At 42.0% G+C, this 27,225-nt stretch overlaps 1 protein-coding gene across 6 annotated transcripts in view; it reads left to right on the plus strand.

Moving 5' to 3' along the window:
* Positions 1–341: 341 nt before the first annotated feature.
* Positions 342–27,225, plus strand: part of LOC131744815 (zinc finger protein 773-like) — a 38,325-nt gene continuing 11,441 nt past the window's right edge. For 2 of the 6 annotated variants that reach the window (XR_010837866.1, XR_010837865.1), the window contains exons 1-3: positions 342–606; positions 3,062–3,235; positions 17,704–18,255. Coding sequence is in view for 3 of the 6 variants with exons in the window: in XM_067019967.1 (XP_066876068.1) it covers positions 9,630–9,674; positions 10,067–10,105; positions 11,888–12,014; positions 12,558–12,677; positions 13,348–14,522 (1,506 nt within the window). In the remaining 3 variants the exon portion in view is untranslated. Of the gene's footprint in view, positions 607–3,061; positions 3,236–4,234; positions 4,553–9,500; positions 9,675–10,066; positions 10,106–11,887; positions 12,015–12,557; positions 12,678–13,347; positions 16,511–17,703; positions 18,256–27,225 lie in introns of those variants that run through there. The other 4 variants (XM_059044730.2, XM_067019968.1, XM_067019967.1 and 1 more) reach the window with 4 other exon arrangements.

Genomic DNA, 27,225 nt, shown 5'->3' on the forward strand with positions numbered 1-27,225 from the left:
ATATATTTCTATTATATCTGAGTACCTCTCTGATCAGCACAGACTACATTCCACGGAAATCTGGGTGTGTTCTCTTTAAGAAGCGTGGTTCTGCGGATATCTGGGTGCGTCCCCTTTAAGAAGCGTGAACCCCGCCAGTACTCAGAGCCTTGGGACACTCCTTCCCAGCTACCCTCAGGGTGAGGAGAAACTTTCCCAGAGGTGGGGATCAACGCCTCTTGACAGGTCACAGAGCGCTGTGAACCACATTACCCTGAAGGCAAAGCGCGGCGCGTAAGGGTCCCTGACGTAAGGGTCCAATGACGGCTCAGGAGGGAGCCACTTCCGTTCTAGGGGGCGGTGTCTGGGCGGGCCTTCCGGCGTCGACCGCGGGCGACATTTTTAAACTCGGACCTGTTAGCTGGTGAGCGCTCCGGTACTTTGGGTCGGCACCAGGTAAAGGGAGCCAGGAGGGTGCTGTGTCCGCTGCTTTGAGGAAAGGCTGAGGCTCCTCGTGGGCGCCATCCGGCCTGACTCTGTCTCGGGGCCGGGAGGGGCCTCCGTGCCCGGGCCCCGCCATTGCCCACAGACTCCGCTGGGACGGCCACGCCGATGGGTGCGATTCAGGTAAATGCTGCGCCCTCCGGGCCCTCAGACAACTCTTCTCATTCGGCAGTATTTTCGTTCTTATCAATGTTCTCTTACGAGCGTCCTATGTTTATGTTTATTTGTTTCCCCAAACCTTGGTTTTCCGAATATTGAAATATGACGTGCGTGGGGGGAAAAAATTGCAGAGAACTTCCATGTTCAGTTGAATAAGCAGCTCTTACTAATACCGTTCTTTGCTCAAGTCAAGAAATGAGATATAAGTAGGACCCCAGAAGCCGCCTGTGGGTTCCTTCCATAACAGTTATCCCCATCCCCCAAACGTTAAGGTATTGTCTGATGTTTCAAGTAAGCATTTCTTTGCTTTTCCTAATAGTTTCAGCTGTGTGGAAAATTTTCGACGACTGCAGTTTACCTTCGCTCAGTTATCTTAAAACTCTTTTATGAGTGGAATCATATAAGTATTATGATGTGTTTTTATTCACTTGCCCAATATGGTGTGACTTTACCCATTTTTTCATGGCTATCCGTTAATTTTCCTTCTTTTGCAGTGTTCTAATAGTGTGAATACAGTATATGAGTAAAATGTCTTTATAAATTCTGATGTTGAAGGCTTTCTTTGCTTTTTTTTTTTGCTTGTTTGTTTTTTGGTCGCCTTTCTGTAATTATAAACATTGCTACGCTAGCCATACCTTCTTGCTTTCTGGGGTATATAAAGCACACATTTGTTTAGCGTATATGTTAAAATTATTATTGTTTTTAAATGGACATGTCCACTTTTGGATCTTGTTTTGCTCCATGTTACTAATTTTTTTTTTTTTTTTTTCGTTACGCGGGGCTCTCACTGTTGTGGCTTTTCCCGTTGCGGAGCACAGGCTCTGGACGCGCAGGCTCAGCGGCCATGGCTCACCGGCCTAGCCGCTCCCCGGCATGTGGGATCTTCCCGGACCGGGGCACGAACCCGTGTCTTCTGCATCGGCAGGCGGACTCCCAACCACTGCGCCACCAGGGAAGGCCCATATTACTAATTTTAGTTTAGTGCTTTGAATGAGATTGTTATACTTAGTCTTAATCTATTCCGTAGTTGTATTTTTTTTAACATCTTTATTGAAGTATAATTGCTTTACGATGGTGTGTTAGTTTCTGTTTTATGACAAAGTGAATCAGCTATATGTATACATATATCCCCATATCCTCTTCCTCTTGGTGTCTCCCTCCCACCCTCCCTATCCCATCCCTCTAGGTGGTCACAAAACACCGAGCTGATCTCCCTGTGCTATGTGGCTGCTTCCCACTAGCTATCTATTTTACATTTGGTAGTGTATATATGTCAGTGCCACTCTCTCACTTCATCCCAGCTTACCCTTCCCTCTCCCCATGTCCTCAAGTCCATTTTCTACGTCTGCGTCTTTATTCCTGTCCTGCCCCTAGGTTCTTCGTAACTTTTTTTTTTTTAGATTCCATATATATGTGTTAGCATATGGTATTTGTTTTTCTCTTTCTGACTTCACTCTATATGACAGACTCTAGGTCTATCCACTTCACTACAAATAACTCAATTTCATTTCTTTTTATGGCTGCGTGATATTCCATTGTATATATGTGCCACATCTTCTTTATCCAGTCATCTGTCGATGGACAGTTAGGTTGCTTCCATGTCCTGGCTATTGTAAATAGCGTGGCAGTGAACATTGTGGTACACAACTCTTTTTGAATGATGGTTTTCTCAGGGTATATGCCCAGTAGTGGGATTGCTGGGTCGTATGGTAGTTCTATTTTTAGTTTTTAAAAGAACCTCCATACCGTTCTCCATAGTGGCTGTATCAATTTACATTCCCACCAACAGTGCAAGAGGGTTCCCTTTTCTTCACATTCTCTCTACCATTTATTGTTCATAGATTTTTTTTGAATGATGGCCATTCTGACTGGTGTGAGGTGATACCTTATTGTAGTTTTGATTTGCATTTCTCTAATGATTAGTGATGCCGTAGTTGTATTTTTATACACACTCATCATGCATTAGGTAAACTTACAGTTTTACAGTATACAGCCACTTAGAGGGTTTCTGCTTTTGCAATGATTGTACTCTGCTAATAGTGTTTATTTTACTGTCATGTCATCGTCCTCTGGTGATATTGGAAGAGAAAATGATTAAGACATCTTGTTAAAATACTTCTTTTAAGGGGGACAAAATGAATCCTTGTAAGGATAAAACGTTATAATGCTGGGAATCCTTATCAAGATGTTTAGAACCGAAGAAATTTTCATGTTTTTATAATGAGGGTGGATAGAGGTCAGGTCTCATAGGTTGTTTCCTTTGTCTTAAGTTTAAGGAGTCATCTTTGACAGCCACATATCTCAAACTGCTGGAGGCCAAGCACTTTTACTCTGATGCCAGCAACAACCCCTTTATCACAGATTAATTTTCTGGTGCCATTTTCTTGTAACTCTCTGTCTCTCTCTTTTTCTTTTTTAGGCCACACTGTGCAGCTAGCAGGATCTTAGTTTCCAGACCAGGGATCGAAATTGAACCTATGGCAGTGAAAGCACCAAGTTTTAACCACTGAACCACCAGGGAGTTCTGAGATTCATTTTCAGTGTGAAGTCAACAAATGGTGTTTCCCTTCTCTACTGCAGGAGAAAAAAGCAGGTAGGAAATTACAGATAACTGTCTGAATATTTATGAAAGAAAAAGGATATATAAATAACATGGATAAAAATTAAAAATATGTATTTTTGAATTCTGTTATATAATGTTATAATAATTTTCTTGAGTTTTTTTTTATATATACAGCAGGTTCTTATTATTTATTTTATAATTACTAGTGTGTATATGTCAATCCCAATCTCCCAATTCATCCCACCAGCAATAATCCCGCACCAGTTTCCCCCCTTGGTGTCCATACGTTTGTTCTCTACATCTGTGTGTCTGTTTCTGCCCTGCAGACTGGTTCACCTGTACTATTTTTCTAGGTTCCACATATATGTGTTAACATACAATATTTGTTTTTCTCTTTCTGACTTACTTCACTCAGTATGACAGTCTCTAGATCCATCCACGTCTCTACAAATGACCCAATTTCGTTCCTTTTTATGGCTGAGTAATATTCCATTGTATATAAGTACCACATCTTTATCCAGTCGTCTGTCGATGGGCATTTAGGTTGTTTCCATGACCTGGCTCTTGTAAATAGTGCTGCAGTGAACATTGGGGTGCATATGTTAGGTCTTCGTTGCTGTGTGCGGTTTTCTCTGGTTGCGGCAAGTGGGGGCTACTCTTCATTGCAGTGTGTGGGCTTCTCATTGCAGTTGCTTGTTGCAGAGCATGGGCTTTAGGCATGTGGGCTTCAGTAGTTGTGACTCTTGGGCTCAGTAGTTGTGGTGCACTGGGCTTGTGGGCTCTACAGTACAGGCTTAGTAGTTGTGGTGCATGGGCTTAGTTCCTCCGCAGCATGTGGAATCTTCCCAGACCCAGGCTTGAACCCTTGTCCCCTGCATTGGCAGGCAGATTCTTAACCACTGTGCCACCAGGGAAGTCCCTGCATGTGTCTTTTTGAATTACAATTTTCTCTGGGTATATGCCCAGTAGTGGATTGCTGAGTCATATGGTAATTCTATTTTCCTTTTTTTTTTTTTTTGCGTTATGCAGGCCTCTCACTGTTGTGGCCTCACCCGTTGCGGAGCACAGGCTCCGGACGCACCGGCTCAGCAGCCATGGCTCACGGGCCCAGCTGCTTCGCGGCATGTGGGACCTTCCCGGACCGGGGCATGAACCTGTGTCCCCTGCATCGGCAGGCGGACTGTCAACCACTGCACCATCAGGGAAGCCCTATTTTTCGTTTTTTAAGGAACCTCCATACTGTTCGTTATATAGCTGTATCAATTTACATTCGCACCAACAGTGAAAGACAGTTCCCTTTTCTCCACACCCTCTCTAGCATTTGTTTGTAGATTTTCTGATGATGCCCATTCTAACTGTCGTGAGGTGATACCTCATTGTAGTTTTGATTTGTATTTCTCTAATAATTTGTGATGTTGAGCGGCTTTTCATGTGCTTCTTGGCCATCTGTATGTCTTTGGAGAAATGTCTAATTAGGTCTTCTGCCCATTTTGGATTGGGTTATATGTTTTTTTATTATTGAGCTGCATGAGCTGTTTATATATTTTGGAGATTAATCTTTTGTCCGTTGATTCGTTTGCAAGTATTTTCTCCCATTCTGAGGGTTGTCTTTTCGTCTTGTTTGTGGTTTCCTTTGCTTTTCAAAAGCTTTTAACTTTCACTAGGTCCCATTTGTTTATTTTTGTTTTTATTTCCATTATTCTAGGAGGTGGATCAAAAAAGATCTTGCTGTGATTTATGTCAGAGTGTTCTTCCTGTGTTTTCCTCTAAGAGTTTTATAGTGTCCGGTCTTACATTTAGGTCTCTAATCCATTTTGAGTTTATTTTTGTGTATGGTGTTAGGGAGTGTTCTAATTTCATTCTTTACATGTAACTGTCCAGTTTTCCCAGCACCACTTATTGAAGACACTGTCTTTTCTCCACTGTATATCCTTGCCTCTTCTGTCATAGATTAGTTGACCATAGGTGCTTGAGTTTTTCTCTGGGCTTTCTGTCCTGTTCCATTGATCTATATTTCTGTTCTTGTGTCAGTACTATATTGTTTTGATTACTGTAACTTTGTAGTATAGTCTGAAGTCAGGGAGTCTGATTCCTTCAGCTCCATTTTATTCCCTGAAGACTGCTTTGGCTATTCGGAGTCTTTTGTGTCTCCATACAGATTTTAAGATTTTTGTACTAGTTCTGTAAAAAATGCCACTGGTAATTTGATAGGGATTGCATTGAATCTGTAGATTGCTTTGGGTCGTATAGTGATTTTCACAATATTGATTCTTCCAATCCAAGAACATGGTATATCTTTCCATCTGTGTCATCTTTGATTTCTTTTATCAGTGTCTTACAGTTTTCTGAGTACAGGTCTTTTACCTCCTTGGTATGTTTATTCCTAGGTATTTTATTCTTTTTTGTTGCAATGGTGAATGGGATTGTTTCCTTAATTTCTCTTTCTGATCTTTCATTGTTAGTGTATAGGAATGCAAGAGACTTCTATGCATTAATTTTGTATCCTGCAACTTTACCAAATTCATTGATTAGCTCTAGTAGTTTTCTGGTGGCATCTTTAGGATTCTGTATGTATAGTATCATGTCATCTGCAAACAGTGACACTTTTACTTCTTCTTTGCCAATTTGTATTCCTTTTATTTTTTCTTCTCTGATTGCCATGGCTACGACTTCGAGAACTATGTTGAATAATAGTGGCAAGAGTGGACATCCTTGTCTTGTTCCTGATCTTAGAGGAAATGCTTTCAGTTTTCCACCATTGATAATGATGTTTGCTGTGGGTTTGTCATATATGGCCTTTATTATGTTGAGGTAGGTTCCCTCGATGCCCACTTTCTGGAGAGTTTTTATCATGTAAATGGGTGTTGAATTTTGTCAAAAGCTTTTTCTGTATCTGTTGAGATGATCATATGGCTTTTATTGTTCAATTTTAAAAAATATATTTATTTGTTTTATTTATTTTTGGCAGCATTGGGTCTTTGTTGTGGTGTGCACGCTTCTCGTTGTGATGGCTTCTCTTGTGGAGCACGGGCTCTAGGCACGCAGGCTTCGGTAGTTGTGGCACATGGGCTCAGTAGTTGTGGCGCATGGGCTTAGTTGCTCCGCGGCATGTGGAATCATCCCAGAGCAGGGCTCGAACCTGTGTCCCCTGCATTGGCAGGTGGATTCTTAACCACTGTACCACCAGAGAAGTCCCTTAGTAGTCTCTTATGATGCTTTGTATTTCTGTGGTGTGCGTTATAACTTCTCATTTTTCATTTCTAATTTTATTGATTTGAGTCCTCTCCCTCTTTTTCTTGATGAGTCTGGCTAAAGATTTATCAATTTTGTTTATCTTCTCAAAGAACCAACTTTTAGTTTATTGATCTTTGCTATTGCTTTCTTTGTTTCTATTTCATTTATTCCTGCTCTGATCTTTATGATTTCTTTCCTTCTAGTAACTTAGGGTTTGTTTGTTCTTCTTTCTCTAGTTCTTTTAGGTTTAAGTTTAGATTGTTTATTTGAGATTTTTCTTGTTTCTTGAGGTAGGCTTGTATTGCTATAAACTTCCCTCTTAGAACTGCTTTTGCCGTATCCCATAGGTTTTGGATCGTCGTGTTTTCATTGTCATTTGTCTCTAGGTATTTTTTGATTTCCTCTTTGATTTCTTCAGTGATCTCTTGGTTATTTAGTAACGTACTGTTTATCCTCTGTGTGTGTTTTTTACGTTTTTTCCCCTGTATGAGATTTCTAATCTCATAGCGTTGTGAAAAGATTCTTGATATGATTTCAATTTTATTAAATTTACTGAGGCTTAATTTGTGACCCAAGATGTGATCTGTCCTGGAGAATGTTCTGTGTGCACTTGAGAAGAAAGTGTAATCTGCTGGTTTGGGATGGAATGTTATAAATATCAATTAAATCTATCTGGTCTACTGTGTCATTTAAAGCTTGTGTTTCTTTATTAATTTTCTGTCTGGATGATCTGTCCATTGATGTAAGTGAGGTCTTAAAGTCCCCCACCATTATTGTGTTACTGTCAGTTTCCTCTTTTATAGCTGTTAACATTTGCCTTATGTATTGAGGTGCTTCTATGTGGGGTGCATATATATTTATAATTATTATAGCTTGTTGGATTGATCCCTTTGTCATTATGTAGTGTCCTTACTTGTGTCTTGTAACATTCTTTATTTTAAAGTCTATTTTATCTGATATGAGTATTGCTACTCCAGCTGTCTTTTCATTTCCATTTGCACGGAATATCTTTTTCCATCCCCTCACTTTTAGTCTTTTGTGTCCCTAGGTCTTAAGTGGGTCTCTTGTAGACAGCCTGTATATGGGTCTTGTTTTTGTATCCATTCAGTGAGCCTGTGTCTTTTGGTTGGAGCATTTAATCCATTCATGTTTAAGGTAATTACTGATATGGATGTTCCTGCTACCATTTTCTTAATTGTTTTGGGTTTGTTTTTGTAGGTCTTTTTCTTCTCTTGCATTTCCCACTTAGAGAAGTTCCTTTAGCATTTGTTGTAGAGCTGGTTTGGTGGTGCTGAATTCTCTTATCTTTTGTTTGTCTGTAAAGGTTTTGATTTCTCCATCAAATCTGAATGAGATCCTTGCCAGGTAGAGTAATCTTGGTTGTACGTTCTATTCATCACTTTAAATGTATCATGCCACTCCCTTCTGGCTTGTAGAGTTTCTGCTGAGAAATCAGCTGTTAACCTTATGGGAGTTCCCTTGTATGTTATTTGTCATTTTTCACTTGTTGCTTGTAATAATTTTTCTTTGTCTTTCATTTTTATCAGTTTGATTACTATGTGTCTCAGCATTTTACTCCTTGCGTTTGTCCTGCCTGGGACTCTCTGTGATTCCTGGAGTTGGGTGGCTATTTCCTTTCCCATTTTAGGGACGTTTTCAACTATAATCTCTTCAAATAGTTTCTCAGGTCTGTTGTCTTTCTCTTCTGCTTCTGGGACCTGTATGATATGAATGCTGTTGCGTTTCACATTGTCCCAGAGGTCTCTTAGGCTGTCTTCGTTTCTTTTCATTCTTTTTTCTTTACTCTGTTCTGCAGCAGTGAATTCACCATTCTGTCTTCTAGGTGACTTTTGCCTCAGTTATTCTGCTATTGATTCCTTCTAGTATATTTTTCATTTTGGTTATTGTATTGTTCATCTTTGTTTGTTCTTTTAATTCTTCTAGGTCTTTTTAAACATTTCTTGCATCTTCTTGATCTTTGCCTCCATTCTTTTTCTGTGGTTTGCCTATCTCCACTTCATTTAGTTGTTTTACTGGGATTTTATCTTGTTTCTTCATCTGGTACATAGTCCTCTGCCTTTTCATTTTGTTTGTTTCTCTGTGAATGTGGTTTTCATTCCACAGGCGGCAGCATTGTAGTTTTTCTTGCTTCTTCTGTCTGCCCTCTGGTGGATGAGGCTATCTAAGAGGCTTGTGCAAGCTTCATGATGGGAGGGACTGGTGGTGGTTAGAGCTGGGTGTTGCTCTGGTGGGCAGAGCTCAGTAAAAGTTTAATTGGTTTGTCTGGTGATGGGTGGGGCTGAGTTCCCTCCCTGTTGGTTGTTTGGCCTGAGGCGACGCAGCACTGGAGGCTACAGGCTCTCTGATAGGGCTAATGGTGGACCCTGGGAGGGCTCATGCCAAGGAGTACTTCCCAGAGCTTCTGCTGCCACTGTTCTTGTCCCTGTGGTGAGCCACAGCCATCCCCTGCATCTGCAGGATACCTTCCAACACTAGCTGGTAGGTCTGGTTCAGTCTCCTCTGGAGTCACTACTCCTTCCCCTTGGGTCCTGATGTGCACACTACTTTGTGTATGCCCTCCAAGCATATATGGGGGAGTATATGCTTCCCCCAGTCCTGTCGAAGTCCTGTAGTCAAAGCCTGCTAGCCTTCAAAGTCTGTTTCTCTGGGAATTTCTCCTCCTGTTGCCAGACCCCAAGGTTGGGAACCCTGACTTCAGGCTGAGAACCTTCACTCCACTGGGAGGACTTATGTGCTATAAGTGTTCTCCAGTTTGTGAGTCATCCACCCAGCAGTTATGGGATTTGATTTTATTGTGATTGCACCTCTCCTACTGTCTCATTTTGGCTTCTGCTTTGTCTTTGGATGTGGGGTATCTTTTTTCCTGAGTTCCAGCGTCTTCCTGTCAATGATTGTTTAGTAGTAAGTTGTAATTCCAGCATTCTCACGAAAAGCAGTGAACAGACTTCTTTCTACTCTGCCATCTTGAACCAGTCTCCATAATCTTATAATAATTTCTAATCAGAATTTATTATATGGATTGTGTGAGCTGAAATTTTATATAAAGCAATAATTTATAAGATAACCAGGTAAGATTGGAAAAGGAAGTATAATATACAAACTTCTGATCAGATGTTAGGGCCAACTACAAGCTACAAGAAGAGAAGAATGTATTATTGGCAAGGGAGAAATGAACAGAAGAAGGGAATCAAATGGAAGTGTCAGAAACAGACCTGTACGTAAAATGAGACTCAATTTTGATATTTGTGATTTAGGACTATAATAGTGCTTTATGACCTGCCAACACCATTTCCTTGCCAACACAATCCTTTATTCTTCTGGCTCACTGGGCTCCCGTCATACTAGCTTCGTGGATGCTGCTCAAACACACCAGGCATGACTCTGATAGAGAGGCTTTGCACTTGTTTGTCCCACTTTTGGACAGCCTTTTCTCAAGATATCCACATGACCTTATGGTACAAGTGTAACATTTTCTGCTCTCTTTTATGCTTTAGTTCCCTCTTGAGCATTTGTCTTCGCCTGAAATATTAAATGGTTCACTCATTAATCTTTTTTATCTATGTTGCTGATGGGAATTAATATTACATGGCCCTGCTCTTCCCACAGGTTCCACATTCAGCAGAACCACTTATGGACCCTGCACTGGTGAGTGTCAGGTGTCCTAGAAGTCTTTTGCTGCCACTCTTCCTGGACTTGGTGTCTGGGGACCCTAAGCCCAGGTTTCCAAGTCCAGGCCAGAGGTTATATGGACAGATTCCCATTTTTGGCAGCCAGTGGACTGAGGTGTGAAAGGTTGTCTTAGGTATAGCGGGTAATATGTACAAATGTTTGAGGATGAGATTGAGATGGGAGTGTTTTAGGACTTGTAGGTCTTTGTTAACAGCTGGTAAGAACAGAGAGTAAGGGGGCCAGAGTTAGACCTAGAATGGTAGCCTGAGAAGAGGTTTCTGTTCTGAGAATGATGGCAGACATGGAATTTTTGGAGCAGAGAGGGAAAGTGAAGTGACTTAGGTTTTAAGGGGCTCCTCCTGGCTGCAGAGTGCACAAGAGACTGGGGAAGAAAAAGACTAGGAGATAATGAAGGAGGCTATTGCAGTCATCCAGATGCACATTAGTTCTTGCTGGCCCAAAGTGGTGCATGCGGAGGTAGGAGAAATACTTGGCTTCTGGATTTGCTTTTAAAGTAGGGGCTGACCAGATTTTCTAATGTGGAGGGCTCATGGATGACTCCAAGTTTTTTTTCCTTTTGCATCTGGAAGGGTGGTAGTGCCATCAACTGAGATGGGGAAGTCAGTGGTAGCAGTCCTTTTCTGTGAGAATAGTAGGAATTGGGTTTTGGCTGTTTTGATTCTTAGATGTTCCAGTGAGTCCAAGTATAGGAGACAAGGGGATGGCTGAACGTGCAGATCTAGAGTGCTGGGGGAGGCTTCAGGATGCCATTAGGTGACAAGGGAAGAGAGGGGGTGCTGTCACAAAGACAAGAAAAGTGGTCATCAGCGGGAAGGTTGGGGGGAGGGAAAGTCCAGCAGGTGGCTCGGGTTTTTATGGGGGAGTGACCATGAAATTGATAAATTGATGCAGAGGGAAAGCAGAATGGAGGTGAAGTGATAGTAAAGTCAGGCTGGTGGTTATTTTTCTTCCTGTGCACTCACTAGGCTTTTGTGGTGGAACTTGGGTAGTTTCTGACAGAATGTCAGATGAGTTTACCTAAGATGTGTCAAGTGGGTGTGGATTTTGAATGGGTGTTATATGGACAGAGATTGCAACTGGTGAAGAGGCATAATGTGCAATACAGAGGTGGAACATGAACAGGCGTATTTAGATTTGCATGTTTTGACTGAGGTTAAAGTCAGGGACAAGGCATGGTGGGGAAGCCTTCAGAACAGGCCAGTGGAGAGTTGGGGTATGGTGGGATTCTGTTGCATTGGCAGGAACTTTCTGATGCCATGTGCAGGAGGGTATGTGAGGAGGCAGGAGACATGCCAGTTTTGTGGGCTGGGTGGTGGTGATGGGGATCAGATGTATGAGGAGTTAGCCAGTGAGTAATGTGTATGTGGGGAAGGTGTGTGACCAAATTGCCCCAGGGCCCTCATACCAGGAGTTTAAGAGAGAACGATGAGCCCAAGTTTGTTTGTGTCTGGGAGACATGATCCTGGGGACTCTCAGGCTGTTGTCTTGCAGGAGAGGGAGGGAGCCATGCATACCAGGCCCACAGCTTAGATGGCATCTATCTGTCCACCTACCTACCTGTTGTTGCTGAGAGTTGTACCTAGTGCTCAAGGAAGTATGAAGAGTTATTCGGTACCAGTCCCTCTAAGTTAGGGAGCTGGGGAGGATGATGAACCCAGAGTGAGTATGGGTTAGGGGTACTTATGGGGTCCTGGGGAGAGAGGCTGCTTATGGAGACATCTGTCCCTGTCATCACAGGGCTCTGTGACCTTTGAGGACGTAGCTGTGTACTTTTCCCAGGAGGAATGGAAGCTTCTTGATGAGGCCCAGAGATTCCTGTACCACGATGTCATGCTGGAGACCTTTGCACTTGTTGCATCATTGGGTAAGGCCCTCACACCTATCCCAGCATCCTGGACAGGTCTCTGCCTTTCCTCTTTTTTCCAAAGGCAAGTCTGTTTTTTCACAGCTAGACAGTGGGCACATCTCTGTTACTGCTTCCCTCTCATCTGTGTTGTTGGTGCCAAGGCCGAGTGAATGTGTATACGACCTCCTTTCAGAAATATCCCCAATACCAGCGGTTCTGAAGTTTTTTCAGTGACGTTTTTCTAGGTCATAAGACTTGGAATTAGTTCAATGGGTTCTGTTAGTCTCAGCCACTCCCTGCTAAGTTGACTCCATAGATCCATGCACCTCTGTGCTCCAGGCTCTTCCATCTTCCAGCTGACATTTCTTGGGGCCTCACCATTCCAGGAATTGTTGGAACTTAATGTGGTCAGTATTTGTGGGGTCTTCTTGGCTGTTTCTGTGAGACCCTCATCTCAAAGATTCTTTTTGTTTCATATTTTTTTTCCTGAGGTTGTTTTGGGATTGGTTGTCCCCTGGGCCAGTACTGACTGTTCGTTCACCTGTCGTGTCTTTTTCTTAGGACTTTCATCTTCTAGGTCCCATGTTGTCCAGCTGGAGCTGAGAGGAGAACCTCAGGTACATGACAGAGTGGACATGACTCCAGACAGAGCAAGAGGGGCTCAAATTGGGCCTGGACCTGGTAATTGGCATTGGGGGAGGAAGTGACATCATGGTTCGATTCACGTCATATCAGGAACATGTCCTGTACCCAACACTGTTTTGGTGTCAAGGCCAGTGACTGTCTACCTCATTTCTGTTTCTCCTCCATCCTTGACACTTGCCTCCTGTGATTTTTACTCTGGCTTCCAACCCAGGATTATCCCTCATCTCTCTGTCTTCCACTCCTCATTGTTCCTCTCCATCCTCGCTCTGCTGTGTTTTCCACTAGTCACCTACACCTAATGTTTCATGAGGTCTGCACCTCTCCTCAAAATAGTCCTTGAACGCCAGCTACTCAGTGAAAATCAGATTTTCCTGGACCTGGACATAGCTGTCCAAATAGCACACACATGTCACTAGCAGTCAAGGTCCTAGTGAAAACTGTTCCTGGAGGAATGAGTTGTGGACCCCTAGCTCCTTTATGCCTTCCACCCCATCCTTCTGTCATTTGCCTGGTGAGTTCTCCCTGTTCTGTGATGTGTAGAGGGTCAGTACTATACAGCAGGGCTTTCCTAACCTCTCTGCAACTTTTTTTCTTGAAAACAGTCCCATAGATTTATTCCTTTCTATGTCAGATACACATTTGTGATGGGGCTGCCTCCTTTTACCAAAATCCTATGTCAAGTTTACCCATATTTCTCTGCTTTCAGGGTGTTGGTATATAGCAGAGAACAAGCAGACACCTTCTGAGCAGGATGTTTCTGTAGAAGTGCCACAAATAAATACTTCAGAGGCAGACCTGTCCACTCTGAAGTCCTATCCCTGGGAGAGGTGCTGCCTGTACTTAGAAGGTGGTTTGCATCTAGCTGAGGACCTTGGCACAAACCCTGGCCAGAAACTCTGCGGGGTGGGTGTGCAGTTTCACCAGCACAGTGGAGAGGAACTCTTTAGAAGAGACATGAGTAAGACCTTTATGAAGAGCCGCACCGTCCATGCATCCAAGAAGTCTTTCACATTCCAGGAGCCTGGGAAAGATTTCCCTTGTAGCTCTGGCCTTCTCCAGCACCAGGTCACTCCACAAAAGGACACCGAGTTTGTAGAGGCCTTTCACAATGGAGAAAAGCATTACAAGTGCAGTGAATGTGGGAAAGCCTTCTGCCGTAAATACAGGCTTGCTCAGCATCAGAGAGTCCACACTGGAGAAAGGCCTTATGAATGCTGTGAATGTGGGAAAGTCTTTAGATGCAACTCCAACCTTGTTATACATAGAAGAATTCACACTGGGGAAAGGCCTTATGAGTGTAGAGAATGTGGGAAGTTCTTTAGGCAAAATGCCCAACTTATTGTGCACCAGAGAATTCACACTGGAGCCAAGCCTTACGAATGCAGTGAATGTGGGAAAACCTTCATTACTAAAAGCAAACTTGTTCAGCACCAGAGAGTCCACACTGGAGAGAGACCTTATGAATGTGGAGAATGCAGAAAAGCCTTCACCTATAAACGCATGCTTGTTCAGCATCAGAGAGTCCACACTGGAGAGAGGCCTTATGAGTGCAGTGAATGTGGGAAAGTCTTTAGGTACATCGCCAGCCTCATTAAACATAGAAGAATTCACACTGGGGAAAGGCCTTATGAGTGTAGTGAATGTGGGAAGTCCTTTAGGCAAAGGGCCCACCTTCAGGTCCACCAGAGAATTCACACTGGAGCAAAGACTTACAAGTGCAGTGAATGTGGGAAATGTTTTAGCCAAAACTCTATTCTCACTACACACCAGAGAGTTCACACTGGTGAAAGGCCTTATAAGTGCAGTGAATGTGGAAAGTGTTTTAGCCAAAGCTCTACTCTTATTAAGCACCAGAGTTCACATTGGAGAAAAACCATATGAGGAGAACTTTGAGGAGAATTCTTTAGCCAACGCATCCAGCTTACTCAACACCGAAAAGCTCACACCCCAGAAAGGCCTCATCAGTGCAGCAGATGTGGAAAAGTTTTCTGTCAAAGGTCTACTCTGACTGAGCACTAGAAACTTCACAACTCAGATAGACTCTATGAGTACAGCAAATGTAGGAAAGCTTTTAGCCAAAGGTCGTACCACATTCGATACCAGAAAGTTCAGTTGGAGAAGGGCCTTCAAATGAGATGAGAGCAGCGAATGAGCTGTCTCCTTAGTTAATACATCATACTGAATAGACTCTCTGAGGAAGTCATCAACTGGAAATTGAATGCCACACATTTGAATAGCCCTCGTGTGCAGATTGCCTATGAGTACCGGCTTCATAGGAAGCCTTTCAGGAGCTACGCTCTACTTTCTTACCTGTGCAAGGCCTTTGCTGGACTCAATATCACTGTAAGTTTTTTACTTCTCCCAAGTGGCAGATCCCAGTACTGGGCATCAGTCATCGCACTGTGATCAGGGTAGGTAGACCTTTGTGCTGTCCTGTCCCCTGGAGGGAAGCATGAATAGCCTGAACACTTGGGTGTTGTCATTCTCTTCTGTCAAGGACAGGACCTAAGCAGCTTTGACCATGGTGACCCAATGTGGGTTCCCTTGGCAGCTTACAGAAGTTTATTTTCCTTGGTGGTATTGTCTCATGCTCACGATGGATGTTTCTAGCTCCAGGTCACCCTGTTTGGGAACTATCTGCCTCCATTTGCTCTGCTTTGTGAAAAAATAAAGACTATAGTTTAAGCCACGTCTTTTGTGGGTGTTCCAATCTTTGTATTCTTCAATAAGGATAGTATCATGGTGGAGAATGGTTTTCACTCCAGTTTTGGTCTACTTTACATTGTTATCCAAAGCCTCCTGGGGTAGACTACAGGGCTCTGTGGGACTAATGTGACCTGGATGTTAGAATTTTTGGTGGGTCCCGAGGTCACCCTGAGATAAGGACAGTTGTATGAACCACCAGTGGTTTTTGGAACTGCATAAGTTCTCTTTTTTCACACGGGATGTCACATCATGACCCCAGTACTGTTCAAGAGAAGAAGTTCTCTATGTCTAGCTGGAAAAGAGCAATGTGCCATAATGTCCATAACATGGTAGGCTGGTGTTGCTGGGCGTTAGATTACACACATCAGGTGGGAACCATATTTGGTACAGAAACAAGGAATTAATAGGGAGTGAGTGACTAGCAAACAAAAAGAGATGAACCTATTCTAAAATTGCATCCATGAATATTCCCGTGACTGTGGCTGTTTAGGATAATGTTTTTGCAAAAATTCTCAGCTACAGAGCGGTTTCTCTCCTGAGGTCCCAGTCAATGTCAGGCTGAATAATGTAAAGGTTTTGGGATCCCATAGCATCTGCAGATTGTTTATCTCAAGGCCATTGGTGCATAGCAAAGGTAATGGGTAATAAAAGTGGAAATCGTGTAGTCCGGGCATGTGGTTTTTAGGACGCAGGCAGTTCCTGGATAACTCAAGTGGAAACACCTTTCATTGCTCACTGGTCTTCATTGCTACCACAACAGAATCCCTCCCATGAGACAAGGAGATGTGATGGGGTTAACATGTGGTTGCCAGAGTTCTACTGAGAAGGAGATTCAGAAAAGAGATTCAGACTTTTTATGTGAAGCCAATTTCTATTAAATTTAATTGAACTGTATAGTTGGTATGCATTGAACTGAACATACCTAAAATGTGCAGCTTGGTTAAGTTTTAATACGTGTAAACCCACAGAACCATCATAATTATAAACATCCATCATTCCCATATCCACCTTCTGACGTCTCTCCCAGGCAACTAGTATTGATTTACTTTATTCCCATTCAATTAGTGTTTTCTACACTTAATATCATTGGGGTCTTAATGTTTACTTTTATATTTGTCTCTTTTTCATGATGCATAATTATTTTGAGGATCATTTAAGTTGCTGTAAGTATAATTCATTTTTTTTCCTGAAAAATATACTGTTTGGATACACCACCCACTGACTGTTTATCCATACATCTGTTAAAGGATGGGGTTTTGTGGTTTGTATCCATTTTGGCTATGACAGATACGCTTAATAAATTCTTTATATGTACGTATGGTTTCATATTCAAAATTCAATGACTATACCCTTTTGTGTGCCATTCACAGTATGGGAGCATTCCAGTTTTCCTGTATTCCTCTCTAGTACTTGGTTGATATGGCTAGTGTTTCAATATTACCTGTTTAAATGTGTAGAGGTGTCTCACTATGGTCTGATTGCATTTCCCTAATGATTCATGATGTTGAACATTTTTGGGTTCATTTGCCAGGTGTCTTCTTTGATAAAATGTCTGTCATTTATTAGTAACTGAGAAGGCAAAAATCTTTTGGAACTTGACTTTTCTTCAGTGACTTCGCTGGGTGGAATAAATGTGCTCACATGGTTATTCACCACATATGGTCCTCATTATTAACATAGTCTCCGTTACTTTAAGTCTAGACACGTATAAAACAACTAACCGAACCTTGATTGTTGTGTTTGCCAATTTCCCTGGTATGAATACTCCAACTGTGGGCAGTTCCAAACAGTGAATATGAAGTTTTTACTGCACCAGAGGCGCAAGAAGCCAAACGCTGAGATGCCAAGGTTTGCAGGGGAGAAGGCAGCCAAGCCAGGAGCTAGAAAGAAGTCTCAGATCCACCTTCCCGGAGGCGATGTGCTTGAGATATTTAAGGTATAAAGAGGCAGTGTGGTCTTAGGTGTGGGGAAAGGCCATCAGAGTTAGAGAAAAGGTGAGGTCATTGGTGTGTGCAGGTGTATTTCATTACATGCTTTTTCACAGATGCATGTTCAAAAATGGTGTCCCTGAATGGGACACCATCACTGGCTCTGCTCTTCAATGAGGGAACCAGAGAAGCAACACATGGTCCACCTGTTTATGGCCACCCCACATTCCTCCTCTGTCTTGTTCACTATGGCCCCCTGTCTGGAGTCTTTGTTCTCGACTCTGACCTAACACAGTGAGGTTTAAAGTTTAGCCTACATCCTTTGGAAGGGCAATAAGACAATCAATGTTTACTAGACCCCAGCTATGGATGCATGAACTTTGTGTCATAGTGACAACCTGGTATCATGTGCCCGTTTGGTTTTGTAGGTTTCGGAAACATCTGCAATATTATGGCTGTCTCTCTGTGATCAGCGAAGACTACATTCCATGGAAATCTGGGATCGTCTCCTTTAAGAAGCGTGAAGCCCCGCCCCCGTCCTCAGAGCCTCCCGGACACCTTCCCAGGAGCCCCGGCAGTGAGGCGGGGCTTTTCCTGTAGGCGGGGAGCACCGCCTCTTGCCAGGTTCTAGAGGCCTGTGAACTGCATTACCCGGAAAAAAACTACTCCAGTTCGTGGGCCAATGAAGGCTCAGGAAAGAGTCACTTCCGTTCTAGAGGACGGAGTCTGGGCGGCTTTTCCGGCGTCGACTGAGGTCGTTATTTTGTAAACTCGGCTGTGTTCACAGGCGGGGAACTTCGCAACGCTGTGAAGGCCAGAGGTCAGGGAGCCAGGAAGGTGCCGTGCCCGCTTCTCTGAGCTTCGTCTGAGGCTCGGCGTGGACGCCATCCGGCCTGTCTTGGGCGGTTGGTGCCGCAGTGCCTGGGCCCCACCTTCGCCCACAAACTCCGCTGGCGCCGGCGCAGATGTGTCGGATTCAGGTAAATGCTGCGTCATCCGGGCCCTCCCCCAACTCTTCTCATTCAGCAGTGTTTTATCTGTGTTCTCTTACTAGTGTCCTGTAGTTATTGTTTGTACCCCCAAAACTTGACTTTCCGAAGTTTGAAATATGACCTGCATGGGAAAAAAAATTGCAGAGAACTTCAATGTGCGGTTGAAGAAGCTCTGAGATTAATATCCGTTCACCGCTCAGACCAAAATTGCTATATAAGTAGGACCTCAGAAGCAGCCTGTGGGGTTCTTCCAAAACAATTATGCCCATCCCCACCAAGTTAATGTATTGGCTGCTGTTGAAGTAAGCATTTCTTTTCTTGATAGTTTTGCCAACTATGTGGAAACTATTTGACGTGTCTTGTTTAGTTTCGCTTGTTTTAAAAGTTTTTTATGAATGTAATATGTTTTATGATGTTTTTCTTCTTTTGTGCAATGTGGTGTGACTTTACCCGTGTTTTTGATGGCTATCCCTTTGTGGGAGAAAGAGGTGAAACAGTAGGGAAGGGGGCAGGGCACAGCCTTTAAAGGAATGACATATCCATAGGACTTGACTAAAACAAACAGGTTTGAACCAATTAGGTCCAAGATGGCGGAAGATTTGATTTCCAGTGGATCTTGAGGCTCATTATACTCCCATTGTAATACATGAGCCTGTAAATAACACCCAACGGCGCTCTGACAGTTTTAAGGCTAACCCTGAAAGGCCAAAAAGTGGGTGGTGGCCCAATTCCTGGAAATACCTGCCCCTTCCGGGGAAGTAGTTGGAATTATCCTCCCACTCAGCCTGTGAAATTACGTAGGACATAAAAAGTAACCACGTCATATTTTGAGGCCTCTTGCCTTCTGAGATGGCCCACACTCTGTCTGTGGAGTGTGTTCCTCCCTAAATAAATCCACTTCTTACCTATCACGTTGTCTCTCACTGAATTCTTTCTGTGAGGAGACTTCAAGAACCTGAGGTTCATTAAGTCCTGAGACAGGTGTGTGATCTCAAGTAAAGTCCCAATCTGAGTTGCATGGTTTCAGGTGGACCCCTTGCAGGGCCTGAGAGTGGGCACTTGTGTAACACTCGTAAATTAATTGTCCAAGGAGACACACATGTTGACAAAGCAAGAGACTTTATTGAAAAGGGGTGCTTGGGCGAAGAGCAACACGGTAGGGAACCCAGGAGAACTGCTCTGCCATGATGCTCGCAATCTCAGCTTTTATGGTAATAGGGTTAGTTTCCGCTTTGTCTCTGGCCAGTTGTTCTGACTCAAGGTCCTTTCTGGTGGTGCACTCACCTCTCAGCCAAGATCGATTCCAGCGTGAGGGGGATTCTGGGTGGTAGGCAGGACATATCATCTCTTCCCTGCTCCTTTCGGACCCTCCCAAATTCTCCCAGTTAGCTTTCAGAGGCAGCACCTCTTTCTTTATCGGAACTTCTTGTGAGACAACTCAGGCAAGTGGTTATCATTGTGCCTGGCCACGGTGGGCGGTTTCAGTTCCCTAACACATTCTTTTTCCTTTCTTGTGCTGTATTCTGTAGATATGAGTATATGAGTAAAATGTCTTTATAAGTTCCCCTGTTGAAGGCGCTTCTTTGTTTATGTGTTTCTTTTTTCTTCTTTTTGTTTTCGGTCTACTTTCTGTATTTATAGCCATACCTGCCATCTGTACTTGTGTATATACAGCATGCATTTGTCTAGTATATATGTTAAAACTATTCTATTTAAATGAACATTTCCACTTTTAAATTTTGTTTTGTTCTTACTAATTTTAACTTAGTTCTTTGAATGAAATTATACATATTTTTCAACTATCCCATTGTTAGATTTTGATACAGACTTATTATACATTACATAAACTCAGTTTTACAACATACACATACTTAGAGGGTTTTGGGGTTTTTAAAAATAATTTTTATTGGAGTATAGTTGATTTACAATGTTGTGTTAGTTTCAAGTGTACAGCAAAGTAAATCACTTATAAATATATCCATTCTTTTCTAGAGTCTTCTCCCATATAGGTCATTACAGAGTACTGAGTAGAGTTCCCTGTGCTATAAAGTAAGTCCTAATTAGTTATGTGTTTTATATATAGTAGTGTCTTTATATCAATCCCAGTCTCCCAAATTATACCCCCCTCCCCACTTTCCCCTGGTAACTAGAAGTTTGTTTCTACACCTGTGGCTCTATTTCTGCTTTGTAAATAAGTTTATTTCTATTACTTTTTGTTTTTTAGTGATATCGTCCGTCTTTGTTTGACTTACTTCACTCAGTATGACAGTCTCTAGGTCCATGCATGTTACTACCGATGGCATTATTTTGTTCTTTTTTATGGCTTTTTAATCCAGTGTGTATATGTACCACATCTTTATCCACTCCTCCATCAGTGGACACTTAAGTTGCTTCCATGTCTCGGCTGTTGTAAATAGTGCTGCGGTAAACATTGTGCTGCTTGTATCTTTTCAGGTTATGGTTTTCTATGGCTATATGCACAGGAGTGGGATTGCTGGATTATATGATACTTCTATATTTAGTTTTTTTAAGGAACCTCTGTACTGTTCTCCATAGTGGCTGTACCAATTTACATTCCCACCAGCAGCGTAGGAGGGTTCCCATTTTTCCACATCCTCTCCAGCATTTATTATTTGTAGACTTTTTGATGATGGCCATTCTGACCGGTGTGAGGTGGTTCCCACTGTAGTTTTTATTTACATTTCTCTAATAGTAGTGATGTTGAACATCTTTTTATGTGCTTTTGCCCATCTGAATGTCTTTGGAGAAATGTCTCTTTAGGTCTTCTGCCAATTTATTGATTGGGTTGTGTTTTTTTGATACTGATCTTCATGAACTGTTTGATTATTTTGGAAATTAATCCCTTGTCAGTTGCTTCGTTTGCAAAATATTTCTCCCATTTTGTGGGTTGTCTTTTCGTCTTGTTTATGGTTTCCTTTGCTGTGCACAACCTTGTAAGGTTAATTAGGTTCCATTTGTTTATTTTTGTTTTTATTCTCATTACTCTAGGAGGTGGGTCAAAAAAGATCTTGCTGCGCTTTATGTCAGACGTGTTCTGCCTATGTTTTCCTCTAAGAGTTTTATAGTGTCTGGCCTTCACTTAGGTCTTTAATCAATTTTGACTTTATTTTTGTGTATGGTGTTCTAATTTCATTCTTTTACACGTAGCTGTCTGGTTTTCCTAACACCACTTATTGAAGAGACTGTCTTTTCTCCATTTTACATTCTTGCCTCCTTGGTCATAGATTAGGTGACCATAGGTGTGTGGTTTTTTCTCTTGACTTTCTATCTGTCCTGTTCCATTGATCTGTATTTCTGTTTTTGTGCCAGTACCAAACTGTTTTGGTTACTGTAACTTTGTAGTATAGTCTGGAGTCAGGGAGCCTGATTCTTCCAGCTCCATTTTTCTTTCTCAAGGTTGCTTTGGCTATTCGTTGTCTTTTCTGTTTCCATACAAATGGTATGGAAATTATTTGTTCTAGTTCTGTGAAAAATGCCATTGGTAATTTGTTAGGGACTGTACCGAATCTGTAGATTGCTTTGGGTAGTATAATCATTTTCACAATATAGATTCTTCCTATCCAAGAACATGGTCTATCTCTCCGTCTGGTTATGTCATGTTTGATTGCTTTCATCAGCATCTTACAGTTTTCTGAGTACAGGTCTCTGGCCTCCTTAGGTATGTTTATTTTTATTATTATTATTTTAATAAATTTATTTATTTACCTTGGGCTGCATTAGGTCTTTGTTAGTCCACATGGTCTTTCTCTAGTTGTGCCAAGTGGGGGCTACTTCTTCATGGTGGTGCGCAGGCTTCTCATTGCACTGGCATTTTTTTCTTGTTGTGGAGCACAGGCTCTAGGCATGCAGGCTTCAGTAGTTGTGGTACGGGGGCTCAGCTGTTCCGTGGCATGTGGGATCTTCCCAGACCAAGGCTCGAACCCACGTCCCCTGCATTGGCAGGCGGATTCTTAACCATTGCACCACCAGGGAAGCCCCTTAGGTAGGTTTATTCCTAGGTAGTTTATTCTTTTTGTTGCAGTGGTGAATGGGATTGTTTCCTTAATTTCTCTTTCTGATCTTTCATTGTTAGTGTATAGGAATGCAAGAGATTTTTGTGCATTCATTTTGTATTCTGCAGCTTTACCAAATTCACTGATGAGCATGGTAGTCTTCTGATAGCATCTTTAGGATTTTCTCTGAGTAGTATCATGTCATCTGCAAGCAGTGATAGTTTTACTACTTCCAATTTGCATTTCTTTTGTTTCTTTTTGTTTTTTGATTGCTGTGGCTAGACCTTCCACAACTATTGGCAGGAGTAGACATCCTTGTCTTGTACCTGATCTTAAAGGAAATGCTTTCAGTGTTTCACCACTGAGAATGATGTTAGCTGTGGGTTTGTTATATATGGCCTTTATTATGTTGAGGTAGGTTCCCCCATGCCAACTTTCTGGAGAGTTTTTATCATAAATGAGTTTTGAATTTTGTCAAAAGCTTTTTCTGCATCTATTGAGATGATCATATGGGTTTTTTTCTTTAATTTGTTAATATGATGTATCACATTGATTTATTTGCATATATTGAAGAATCCTTGCATCCCTGGGTAAATCCTACTTGATCATGGTGTATTATCCTTTTAATGTGTTGTAGTCAGTTTGCTAATATTTTGTTGAGCAGTTTTTGCATGTATGTTCATCAGTGATATTGGCCTGTAATTTTTCCTTGTGTGGGTGGTATGTTTGGTTTTGATATCAGGGTGATGATGGCCTCACAGATGAGCTTGGGAGTGTCTCTTCTTCTGCAGTTTTTTATAGGTGTTTTTTTTTTTTCGTTTTTTTTTTTCCAGTATGCGGGCCTCTCACTGTTGTGGCCTCTCCCGTTGTGGAGGACAGGCTCTGGATGCGCAGGCTCAGCGGCCACGGCTCACAGGCCCAGCCGCTCCGTGGCATGAACCCACGCCCCCTGCATCGGCAGGCGGACTCTCAACCACTGCGCCACCAGGGAAGGCGAATAGGTGTTTTCTTTTTAAATGTTTGATAGAGTTCTTCTGTGAGGCAATCTGGTCCTGGCCTTTTTTTTTTTTTTTTTTTTTTTTTTTTTTTTGCGGTACGCAGGCCTCTCACTGTCGTGGCCTCTCTGGTTGCGGAGCACAGGCTCAGCGGCCATGGCTCATGGGCCCAGCCACTCCGCGGCATGCGGGATCTTCCCGGACTGGGGCACGAACCCATGTCCCCTGCATTGTCAGGCAGACTCTCAACCACTGCGCCACCAGGGAAGCCCGGTCCTGGCCTTTTGTTTGTTGGATAAATCAGTTTTAATTTCACTGGTGGTGGTTTGTTCATATTTTTTTTCTTCCTGTTCCTGGCTCAGTCTTGGTAGGTTGTACCTTTCTAGGAATTTGTCCATTTCTTCGTATATAGTTGCTTGCAGTGGTCTCTTAGGAGCCTTTGTATTTCTGTGGTGTCCGTTTTTATTGATTTGAGCCCTCCCCTGTTGTTCTTGATGACTCTGGCAAGGTTTATGTTTTCAAAAAAACAGCTTTTAGTTTCACTGATCTTTGCTACTATTTACTTTAGGTGTAAGTAAGGTTAGGTTGTTTATTGAAGATTTTTCTTGTTTCCTGAGGAAAGATTGTATTGTTATATACTTCACTCTTAGAACTGCTTTTGCTACATCCCATACTTTAGGATCAGTGTGTTTTCGTCATCCTTTGTCTCTAGGTAGTTTTTGATTTTCTCTTTCATGTATTCAGTGATCCATTGTTTTTTAGTAACATGTTGTTTAGCCTCCATGTGTGGGTGTTTTTTTTAAAATAGTTTGTTGTGTAATTTATTTCTAATCTCATATGGAAAAGGTGCTTGATATGATTTCACTTATCTTAAATTTGCCAAGGTTTTCTTTGTGGCCCAGAATGTGTTCTATCCTGGAGAATGTTCTAGGTATATTTGAAAAGAATGTGTATTTAGTTGCTTTTGGATGCAATGCTGTTGAAATAGCAATTAAGGCCATCTTGTCTAATGTGTCATTTAAGGCTTGTTTTTCCGTATTGATTCTCTGTCTGAATGATCTGTCCATTGGTGTAAGTGGGGTGTTAAAGTCCCCCCCCCATTATGTTGCTGTCAATTTCTCTTCTTATGGCTGTTAGCGTTTTTTGCATTATAGATTCATCCCTTGATTATTGTGTAGTACTTCTTTGTCTCTTGTAACAGTCTTAAAGTCTATTTTGTCTGATATGAGTATTGCTACTCCAGCTTTCTTTGAATTTCATATAGGCAATTGCTTTCTTTTGTTTTTTTTTTTTTCTTCTTCTCATGGCTTGAGGGATCATAGTTCCCCAACCAGGGATGGAATCCAGGCCCTTGGCATTGAAAGCACAGAGTTCTAACCCCTGGACTGCTAGAGAATTCTTGTCATTTTCTTAACTGTTTTGGATTTGTTTTTGTCTGGTTTTCTCTTTTCTCTTCCTTTTGATTTCATCTCTTGTGGTTTGATGATTATCTTTAGTGTGTTTGGGGTTTTTTTTTTTGTTGTTGTTGTTTTTCGTTTTTTGAACCTATTGTAATTTTTTGGTTTGCAGTCTGCATGTGTTTTTTTTTTTTGTTTTTCTTTTTGGCTGAGTTGGGTGTTTGTTGCTGTGTGCAGGCTTTCTTGAGTTGCAGCGAGTGGGGGCTACGCTTTGTTGCAGTGTGAGGCTTCTCATTTCCATGGCTCCTCATTGCAGAGCATTGGTTCTAGGCACGTGGGCTCAGTAGTTGTGGCTTGGGGGCTCTAGAGTGCACGATTAGTAGTTGTGGCGCACACGCTTACTTGCTCCGCAGCATGTGTGATCTTCCCGGACCAGGGCTTGAACCCATGCCCCCTGCATCTATGTGGTTTTTATATAGCAGTCTATATATGTACAGGACTGTTTTAAGGTGCTGGTGTCTTAATTTCAAATGCAATTCCCATTTCCTGCATTTGTACTCTCCTCATGGTTGCTGTTTTGATATTATATGTCATGTGTGGATGATTTCCTTCTTTTACTGTCTGTTTGCCTTTACTGATGAGCTTTCCCTTTTGTGATTTTCTTGTTTCTAGCTGTGGCCTTTTCTTTTCCACCTAGAGAAGTTGTTTTAGCGGTGCTGAATTCTCTTTGCTTTTGCTTGTCTGTCTGTAAAGCTTTTAATTTCTCCATCTAATCTGAATGAAAGCCTTGCTGGGTAGAGTATTGTTGGTTGTAGGTTTTTTCCTTTTCACCACTTTATTTTATTTTTTTATTTTTTATTTTTTTTTGTGTGTGTGTTCATGTTTATTTTATTTTTTTTTAAACATCTTTATTGGAGTATAACTGTTTTACAATAGTGTGTTAGTTTTTCCTTTACAACAAAGTGAATCAGTTATACATATACATATGTTCCCATATCTCTTCCCTCTTGCATCACCCTCTCTCCCACCCTCCCTATCCCACCCCTCTAGGTGGTCACAAAGCACAGAGGTGATCTCCCTGTGCTATGTGGCAGCTTCCCACTAGCTATCTAATTTACATTTGGTAGTGTATATATGTCCCTGCCACTCTCCCACTTCATCACAGCCCACCCTTCCCCCTCCCCATATCCTCAAGTCCATGCTCTAGTAAGTCTGTGTTTTATTCCTGTCCTACCACTAATCTCTTCATGACATTTTTTTCCCTTAGAGTCCATATATATGTGTTAGCATATGGTATTTGTTTTTCTCCTTCTGACTTACGTCACTCTGTATGACAGACTCCAGGTCCATCCACCTCATTATAAATAACTCATTTTCAGTTCTTTTTATGGCTGAGTAATATTCCACAGTATATATGCGCCACATCTTCTTTATCCATTCATCTGTTGATGGGCACTTAGGTTGCTTCCATGTCCTGGCTATTGTAAATAGAGCTGCAATGAACATTTTGGTACATGAGTCTTTTTGAATTATGGTTTTCTCAGGGTATATGCCCAGTAGTGGGATTGCTGGGTCGTATGGTAGTTCTATTTGTAGTTTTTTAAGGAACCTCCATACTGTCCTCCATAGTGGCTGTATCAATTTACATTCCCACCAGCAGTGCAAGAGGGTTCCCTTTTCTCCACACCCTCTCCAGCATTTATTGTTTCTAGAGTTTTTGATGATGGCCAATCTGACCGGTGTGAGATGATATCTCATTGTAGTTTTGATTTGCATTTCTCTAATGATTAATGATGTTGAGCATTCTTTCATGTGTTTGTTAGCAATCTGTATATCTTCTTTGGAGAAATGTCTATTTAGTTCTTCTGCCCATTTTTGGATTGGGTTGTTTGTTTTTTTGTTATTGAGCTGCATGAGTTGCTTATAAATTTTGGATATTACTCCTTTGTCAGTTGCTTCATTTGCAAATATTTTCTCCCATTCTGAGGGTTGTCTTTTGGTCTTGTTTATAGTATCTTCTGCTGTGCAAAAGCTTTTAAGTTTTATTAGGTCCCATTTGTTTATTTTTGTTTTGATTTCCATTTCTCTAGGAGATGGGTCAAAAAGGATCTTGCTGTGATTTATGTCGTAGAGTGTTCTGCCTATGTTTTCCTCTAAGAGTTTGATAGTGTCTGGCCTTACATTTAGGTCTTTAACCCATTTTGAGTTTATTTTTGTGTGTGGTGTTAGAGATTGTTCTAATTTCATACTTTTACATGTAGCTGTCCAGTTTTCCCAGCACCACTTATTGAAGAGGCTGTCTTTTCTCCACTGTATATCCTTCCCTCCTTTATCAAAGATAAGGTGACCATATGTGTGTGGGTTTATCTCTGGGCTTTCTATCCTGTTCCATTGATCTATATTTCTGTTTTTGTGCCAGTACCACACTGTCTTGATTACTGTAGCCTTGTAGTAGAGTCTGAAGTCAGGGAGCCTAATTCCTCCAGCTCCATTTTTCGTTCTCAAGATTGCTTTGGCTATTCGGGGTCTTTTGTGTTTCCATACAAATTGTGA

The sequence above is a fragment of the Kogia breviceps genome, chromosome 18 (assembly GCF_026419965.1).
Source record: "Kogia breviceps isolate mKogBre1 chromosome 18, mKogBre1 haplotype 1, whole genome shotgun sequence".
Lineage (NCBI taxonomy): Eukaryota > Metazoa > Chordata > Mammalia > Artiodactyla > Physeteridae > Kogia > Kogia breviceps.